At 36.9% G+C, this 9,528-nt stretch overlaps 1 protein-coding gene across 2 annotated transcripts in view; it reads left to right on the plus strand.

Annotated features, from left to right (window-relative positions):
- ABHD3 (abhydrolase domain containing 3, phospholipase) overlaps positions 1–1,820 on the plus strand; it is a 39,379-nt gene extending 37,559 nt beyond the window's left edge. For both annotated transcript variants that reach the window (XM_081801539.1, XM_081801540.1), the window contains one exon: positions 956–1,820. In XM_081801539.1, coding sequence (XP_081657665.1) covers positions 956–1,134 — 179 coding nt within the window. In that variant the 3' untranslated portion in view covers positions 1,135–1,820. The remainder of the gene's footprint in view (positions 1–955) is intronic.
- Positions 1,821–9,528: the final 7,708 nt, after the last annotated feature.

A 9,528-nucleotide genomic window follows, 5' to 3' on the forward strand; every position in this document is an offset into this window, starting at 1 on the left:
CTGAGCCGAAGGCAGTCGCTTAACCAACTGAGCCACCCAGGCGCCCTAAATAAATAAAAATCTTTTAAAAAAAATTTCAGATCCCAAACTCAAAAAAAAAAAAAAAAAAGTCAGACAAGGAAGAAAAAGAAAAAATAATCACCAGTGTTTAACCACCCAAATATAAACACTGTTACCACTTGGGAGTATTTCATTCCACTCTTTTTTGCTATCTATATATGTTGTTACTATATAAATTATTGTATAATTTTGAGTCCTTAATATGGCCAACAATTGGCCCCTCAGGAATCTAACATCATATAAAATTAACCAAAGTCAGGGACGCCTGGGTGGCTCAGTTGTTAAGTGTCTGCCTTCAGCTCAGGTCATGATCTCAGGGTCCTGGGATCGAGTCCCGCATCGGGCTCCCTGCTCAGCGGGGAGTCTGCTTCTCCCTCTCCCTCTGCTGCTCCCCCTGCTTGTGCTCTCTCTCTCTCTGACAAATAAATAAATATCTTTAAAAAAATAAACCAAAGTCATACATAGTGAATTTATAATTCTCACAAAGGTGATAAGATTAGTTGTTGTTGTTGTTGTTTTCCTGGTGTAATACATAAGTGGGGATCTTATAGCATAATATAAGTATTCACCATTCCTTGAATTACCTTACTTTATTTTCTCAAAACAAGACTGGGCCTTTTTATACTTTTATGTTATGAGTAAACACTTGGATTGATTCTTCCAAAAATGGTGGTTCAGTACATAACTGAATATAAATGGTTGATATGAATTAGACTTATTCCATTAGCCATACTTATTACAAATATTTATTTATGTAATGGTGTTTCAGTTTATAATGATTGGAAATAATAAAAGCATGTACTTTTCCTAATAGAAACCGGTAATAATTATGTATTTTTCTTTCTCCTTTCCTTCTCTTACTTCCCCTCTTCCCTCATCTTTTTTCCCCCCCAAGCTATTCCAGTTGAAACTGCCAGGCAAAACCCTAATGTTGCTTTGGTCCTTACTTCTTATGGAGGCCATATTGGTTTTCTGGAGGGAATCTGGCCAAGGCAGTCCACTTACATGGATCGAGTCTTCAAGCAGTTTGTGCAGGCCATGGTTGAGCATGGACATGAACTCTCAAGCATGTAGCTCTTCAGGTGCATTTTGTCTGAACCACCATATAAAGGCAGCTCAGCTTAGTGCACAAATCTTAACTACTGTATATAAAGCAGATACGCCAGCAGGTGGTGAAGAGGTCCAGAATGACATGCAAAAACTACTTTTTTGGGGAAACAAAACAACTTTGTAGCAAGAAATGAAATATAGATTTAAATTGTAACTTATGTAGATTTTATTTTTACTATGCCTTACCAAGTATGACCTTAAATAAAGTAGTCAAACATGGAATTGCACTTAACCAAAACTATTGTGTAAAAAAGATTTTAATTCCTCAGGGTTTTAATTTAGGCTGGTATTTTTTTAGATTACTCATTTTAGGTGACTTAATGGTACTTTAATAAACTGTTAAGAGACTTTGGTTATTTGAATGTAAGTTATAAGTTGGCACATTTCTAAGGGTATTTATACCTAATGATGATAATGTGAAAACTGAAATAAGATAAAATACAATGCGCTAAAATCTTTTATGTATTCTAACTTTAAAAGGCAAATGTGACAATGTTAGACTGAGGTCTATACATGCTCTTTTATTCTGATAATAATAAATTAAGGCTGATTTGTGTTTTATAATGATTATAGTTTACATGCTTATTTTTAAAATAGTATATGTGCATACATATATATCAATATATTAAAATAAATTCTATCATTTTAAATTGTTTCTTTGTCTTTATAAAAAGTAATCTCTAGAAATAATTTATGCTAACATCATGAATGCATTAGTAAATAATATTAAAATGTTTTGTTTCACTGTTCCCAGAAAATAGGGTTCACATCATTTGTACCAATTAAACATACTTTCAGTTCAGGAAACCTGTCTAAGAGTGACTTAGGAATTATGATATTTAATTATTTTGCATAATAAAAAATCTCCAGGCAGGTCAGGATGGGGGTAGGGGTTTCCAGTGTCATCAAAGACTCAGGCTTTTTCTGTTTCCATTCCACTTAGCAGGGTGGCTAGTTATCTCTTAGACACAGGTTGTCTGGGGCGTTTGAGTTCAGAAAAGGAAAAGGGGGAAAAGAGTGAGGCCAGACATATCTGATAGAAGACTTGCACTTATCTATCCATTGGCTGGAACTGTGTCACATGGCCACGGTGGTTGAGAAGGAGGCTGGGAAATCAAGCATGTCAACTTTTCCAGGTGTTGTGTGGGCAAGCAAGGGAAAGGGGATTGGCAATGATTGTTGGGCTAGCCAGCCCAGAGTGGTAGCTTCCATACCATTCAACCTCTTACCCCCCCCTTTTTTTTTTACTATTTCCACCTGTTTATAAAATATGTATATTTTTACCCAGGTATCACATTAAGAGAACCATGTACAAAAAAGCATATTAATACAAAATTGTTTACCAAAAATGCCACTTTTTGGAGAGTTCCTAATAATGTACTTGTAGACTTCCTTATAACTGTGTCTAGGATGATAGCACCGATAACATCAGAGCTTTCTTTGTGCAGCATATATTCTAATTCAATAGTAATAATTACTTTTAGTCTGTATGGTTCATGTGGGGCTGATCCTGCCTTTCAGAGTTATCTTCTAAATTTTAAACAAATTGCATCAAGAAAACTGTCTACCCATTGGTCAGTGCTAGAAAGGGGGGGGTAGCGCTTACCTCCCTCTACATATAAAAATTCATTCCAGCTAGGTTAAAGAAAGAAACATTTTTTTACTCCATAAAAGCACTAGATGAAAACATGGGAGGTTATTTGTATAATTTTAGAATGGAGAGGTGCATCTGAAGCAAAATATAAAAATGAGAACCCACATAGAAAGAAGTGACAGATGTGATTACATAAACATGGAAACTTCAGTTCTACAAAACCACCATGAACAAAATTAGAATAAAAATGACAGAGAAAACCATTTGCAATATACAGTAGGTTAGTATCCCCCAAAGCTAAGAGCTCTTAAAAATTGGTAATGAAACACCTGATAGAAAAATGGGCAAGGATATACAAAGGACACTCACAGAATAATAGTCAATACAGCAACCCATTCAGGACCCCTTTCACTCGAGAGAGCTTTTTTTCTTTCTGTTCTTACCTTCACTTAATAAACTTTCACTTCACTTCAAAAAAAAAAAATAGCCAATAAATTTATAAAAAGGTGGACAATCTCACTAGTAGTTTAGGAAATGCAAAATTTAAAAACAGAGAGATCTGTGACCATGAGATTACAAGTTTAATAACATATAGGACTAATAATATATAGTGTTGATGAAAGTATGGGGAAATAGTTATTCAATGGTGGGTAAGTTATGTAAATGAACAACTTTTTGGAAGGCAAAAAATTGACAGCATTAAAAGACAAGATCAAACATCTAGAAATCCCATTTTGAAGAATCTTTCCTATAGAACAGCCAGCAAGGGTGTATAAAGATACAAGTTTGTCATAGGTCAGACATTTAGGATAACCTGTTTAGTGAGAAATGAGTAAATTATGATATTCACACTTATATAACCATTAAAAAGAATGAGATAACACTGTGTGTACTTGTTTTTTTTTTTTTAAGATTTTATTTATTTGTCAGAGAGAGAGAGCACAAGCAGGGGGAGTGGCAGACAGAGGGAGAAGCAGGCTCCCCGCTGAGCAGGGAGCCCGATGCGGGGCTCGATCCCAGGACCCTGGGATCGTGACCTGAGCCGAAGGCAGACGCTTAACGACTGAGCCACCCAGAGGTCCCTATGTGTACTTATTTTTAAAGGTATTTCTGATACATTATTTAATGAAAAACAATCTGTTGATTCATATATATGGTATAATCTCATTAGTATAAAACAAAACAATTAAATACAGCTATACAGGCATGTGCTTGTGTGTATGTTTAAGTTATTATAATGAGATGAGCATTTTCAAGTGTTGATTCTTTTACATGGAGGAGAGACTATTCTCCCCAGCTGTGTCTCCAAACAATAGCAAGTTCTGAGAAAGAAGGGCTGTGTTTTAATTATTTCTACATCCCACGCACTTAGCATATTGCCTGAAACAGAGTAGGTTCTTAGGCAACATTAGTTGAGTAATAGAGGTATTAGCATGAAAATACTACCGTGTAAGCCAGCTCCCTGTTTTAAAAAGTTAACTTCGTGTATATGTAATTTTCTTCTTGCTAGCTCCTCACGTTTCTATTGCTATTGTCATCACCAAACATTTATGCAGAGCCCTTCTTACAGAGCATTGTATTCACAGTAGGAATACAAATGGATACTGTGGCTTTCAATTTTGACAGAGTCCTATACATTTTTTAATATCTTAAATTCAGTAAATACACACAAGTTTTATGGAACAATGCTTTCTCTTACTATGTGCAATATTCATAGTGTAATGCACTCTTGTATTTTGTAGCCCATCCTAGTCTAGTCTGGTCTATTTTACTCTTTTAACTATCCCATTTTCCTATTCTTTTTCCTTTTTAATTTTTTTTAAGTAGGCTCCACGCCCAACATGGGGCTTGAACTCATGATCCTGACATTAAGAGTCACATGCCTTACCGACTGAGCCATCCAGGCACCCTTTCCATTTTCATTTTTAAAATGAAAATCTTATTCATTCTTGGGTGCCTGGGTGGCTCAGTTGGTTAAGCGACTGCCTTCGGCTCAGGTCATGATCCTGGAGTCCCGGGATCGAGTCCCGCATCGGGCTCCCTGCTCAGCGGGGAGTCTGCTTCTCCCTCTGACCCTCCCCCCTCTCATGCTCTCTCTCTGTCTCATTCTTTCTCTCTCAAATAAATAAATAAAATCTTTAAAAAAAAAAAGAAAATCTTATTCATTCTTAAACCTGGGGTATGGGGGTACAGGGCTCGCTGTATCATTCTCTCTGCTTTTGTGCATTGATTTTTTAATTACTTTTTAAAAATTACTCTAAAAATGCACTTTTAAGATTCACTAATGGGTAGCAACCTACAGTTTGAAAGACTGGAATTCTAGAAGTTACTGAAAGTTAAAGAAGTCACTGTTGTCTATGGCAGTTGTCACACTTAGTTGTAATAGCTTCTTACCACTCTCCCCCAGCAGTCTACAAATACAGTGAAGACAGGAAACATACCCTCTTTACTCTCCATTTTATACCCCGGGGGGCCAGCACAGTGTCTGCCTCATATTAGGTTTATTAATAATTAATGATACTTAATAATACTGGAACCAGGTCCTGACCCTGATGGCATAGTAGATCTTACATGCAAATCAAGAGTGGGGAGAGGAGAGATTTTTGCAACCACTCTCCACATCAGAGTATGTTAGAACAGCTTGTTTCCCCTACTGACTTTAGAGTCAAAATGGTAATTTGTAAAATTTCACAGTTGCTCTGAACCTAACAAAACCCTGATCACAAGGTAAGCACTCAACTTTTTAGAACCTTATTTGGAGTCAATGAGGACAATTTGCAAGGTCAGGTGATAAAGAATACGTAGGAAATGGGCTATTTCAACTCCAGTTCTCACTTAAAAGACAGTATTTTGGACCTAACCTTTTCTGAAAACAAGCTAAGACATAGAATAGAAGCTGATATTCCTTCTCCTACAATACAAAACAGACACCAGCAATGATACCCAAGGCAATAAGAATCGTTGCATATAATTGATTTTATTGTTTTGCTTTTAAATTTTATCTCTAAACAAAGAGGCTGATATTTATATATTCATGGGCTTTAAGTGATAAAAATGATGTTTTCTGCTTTCATCATATGCGTTTTTAAGCTGTGAATTATTCTACTGTGCTATACTGTAACTTAGTAATACTTTTTCTGGCTCTATCCTTCAACCACCTAAATGTGGAAATTATTTTGAAAATAGTGAAAAACAAGAATTTGACAAGAATAATTTACCTCTCTGAATATCTCTTTTAAACAATTTAAATAATTTGGATCAAATAGAGACTCCTGCGTGACTCAGTCTTAGCATCTGCCTTCAGCTCAGGTCATGATCTCAGGGTCCTGGGATCGAGTTCCGCATCGGGCTCCCTGCTCAGCGGGGAGCCTGCTTCTCCCTCTGCCTGCCACTCCCCATGCTTGTGCTTGCGTGCTCTCTCTCTGATGAATAAATAAATAAAATCTTATATATAAAAAACATTTTGGATCAAATAATGAAGATTTCACTTTCAGTTATGATCATGACTCAGTATTAATTTATTACTGGACATTGTATATTTTGTGCTTTCTAGAAAGGGTTATCTTCTTCCCCACAATGAGTTAGATATTGGTAGCCAAATTTTGCAAACAGTACAATAATCATATCTACCTCATCTGTACTTCAGGGTTATTGTTGATCATATTACTAAGGACTCAATACCAGCTGGGTATCAACAGACAGGCTAGCCGTATATTTACAGATGTGAATGATCACAAAAGAGCATTATTCTGTTTTATACTGTCAACCTATTAATTGGTGCCTGTAAATTTTATAGCCAGGTCTTTTTTTTTTTTAAGTTTATTTATTTACTTATTGTTAAGTAATCTCTACATCCAACATGGGGCTCGAACTCAAGACCCAGAGATCAAGAGTCACATGCTCTTCTGACTGAGCCAGCCAGGTGTCCCCAGTGCCTATAAATTTTAAATAGCCACTTTGTCTGCTTTACTTTACCTACGAGCAGACACAAGCATTTTAGAATTTTTTCCTCTATTTTTTCCAAGCTCACAATGAAGCATGCAAAGTACTTAATTCCTGGACTCTGAATATAGTATATTTCTCCTAATGCCATACAGAGGTGTTTCAGTATGGCCTTTGAAACCTCTAGGTTATCTTACCAGAGTTAAAGGAACCCTTTGAGAAACATGATATAGGTATATCTATTATCTATTATATATATTTTCATGATATATATTCTTAAATATATATAAAAATTTAAAAATGCCTGTTATTCTCTATAATTACTTAGAGCCATTTATAATCGTTAATTATGGTTCCTAGTATTTTAAAATAATTTCTTGGGAAAGATATTTGGACTTGAATTCAGAGCATTTGCGCTAGATTCTTGGCTCTGCTATCAATCCACCATTTGATCAGAAGCAAATCATTTATCTATAAAAGGCAGAATGTTCAGAGTTGGTACAAGGATTAAAGAGATAATATGTATGTGAAAGTGCTTTGTGAGCTATAAAGTGCTCTAGAAATGTAAGAAGTAGCTATGAAAAGATGTTTACTATTATATACTACTGATGTGTTTGTACTAATGTAGCTTTCTCTATCAAAAACACATTGGTGGGTGCCTGGCTGGCTCAGTCCATAGAGCATGTGACTCTTGATCTCCAGGTGGTGCGTTTGAGCCCTAACAACACACTGGGTTCAGGGTAGGGGGAAAAGTACATATTGATCTCTACGGTCACATTAACTTGGGATCCCTTGGCTAAGGTGCTGGGGAGGTACTTGGAAACTATGCAAATATCCTGTTTCTGTTTTAACTTCTGCTCACTCTTTGGTGAATCTTGCCTGCAGCAGTTACTTCCCATTCCCCATATTCCTTCTATATTTAAAACTGAAATTCTTCTGAAAGACAGGGTTGTCACTTCTCTCTCCCCCAACTCCATTTCTTTATTTATTCACTTACTAATACCAGTATAGACTCATGGATATTTGTTTACCACTGCTAGGCAATTTTCCCAAAATGTGTTCATACAAAAATCTGAAACTACTTTATCTGTTTATGTTTATGGTAGCTTTATTCATAGTCGCCAAGACTTGATGGTATTGTAATTCTTTAGGTTGCAATTCAATACTATGGTTATTTTGTTATTTATTTGTTTCAGCTTGGGATTTTTCTCTGGTTGATTTGTCTCTCTGATATGCCTTTGTTTGTTTTTAAGCACTCTGGTAGCACAAGATGCTCTAGGCTCATCTTGTATTTTCACTATTCCAGCCCTGGAATCAATTAATTCTCCAAGGAGCCCTGGTTCTTTTCTTTAAAAAATAGTATTTAAAGGGCGCCTGGGTGGCTTCGTTGGTTAAGTGTCTGCCTTCGGCTCAGATCATGATCCCGGGGTCCTGGGATTGAGCCTCACGGCTGGCTCCCTGCTCAGCAGGGAGCCTGCTTCTCCCTCTCCCACTCCCCCTGCTTGTGTGCTCTCTCTCTCTGTCAAATAAATGAATAAAGTCTTTTTTTTTTTTAAAGATTTTATTTATTTATTTGACAGAGAGAGACACAGCGAGAGAGGGAACACAAGCCGGGGGAGTGGGAGAGGGAGGAGCAGGCTTCCTGCAGAGCAGGGAGCCCGATGCGGGGCTTGATCCCAGGACCCCGGGATCATGACGTGAGCCGAAGGCAGACGCTTAACCGACTGAGCCACCCAGGCGCCCCTAAATAAATAAAATCTTAAAAAAAAAAAAAATAGCATTTAAAAACCAAGACCTAGGTGATAGATATGCTCATTGCACTGGGGCCCCACTGCTTGTAGCCCCTCTCAATGGAGTTAGGAAAAAATTAATATATAATGCATACACATGTACATATAAATGTATCTATCATCTGTGAATAAATATGAGTCCATATTGATACCTCTGACTCCAATTTAGTAGCACAGAATTAATTCTAGCTTCCCCCTCTTTCCTTATCTGTAACTCCTTTCTCCCAGTGAAATACATGTCTCTGATTATCTATAATATATTTACTTATTTGTTGAACCATACAAATAGATTATAAATAAAGCAGTTTCAGAATTCCAAAACTGTACCCTGTGACAAGTTTACTGACTAGAGTAAATTTTTTTATATAATGCTCTTTTTGTCTTAATAAAAAGACAAGTGTTACAATATCCATTCAAAACACTTTTTCAGTTACTTAACTCCTTTCAGTGTGGCTTTGTGACTCATTTGTAATACAGTTAAATTTGTCACCATGTGCATTTCATCCTTCTCTCCACATTCTGGTAGATTTTTAAAATTTATATGAAGTTTACACTTTGTGGCAAACAGCTCTGTGATAGGCTTTAACAAATACACAGAGTTGTGTGTCTACCACCACAGTTCTATGTGTGATCTCTCCATCACCTGCTTAATTCCGCCTTGATAAATACTTGTAGAAAACCATTCCTTCCGCCCCCACAGACCCTGGCAACCTCTGATCTGTTTTCCTCTCTATAGTCTTGCCTTTTCCAGATTATTATATAAGTGAGATCATGCACTGTGTAAGCCTTTTGGATCTAGCTTCTTTCTCTTAACAAAATGCATTTAAGATTCATCTATAGTTTCTGGGGCGCCTGGGTGGCTCAGTTGGTTAAGCCTCCAACTCTTGGTTTAGGCTCAGGTCATGATCTCAGAATCGTGGGATCGAGCCCCATGTTGGGCTCCATGCTCAGCATGGAATCTGCTTGAAATTCCCTCTCCCTCTTGTTCTGCCCCTCGCCCCACTCATGCTCACTTTCTCTGTCTCTCTCAAA

The sequence above is a fragment of the Leptonychotes weddellii genome, chromosome 13, assembly GCF_054177405.1.
Source record: "Leptonychotes weddellii isolate Sample4059 chromosome 13, ASM5417740v2, whole genome shotgun sequence".
Lineage (NCBI taxonomy): Eukaryota > Metazoa > Chordata > Mammalia > Carnivora > Phocidae > Leptonychotes > Leptonychotes weddellii.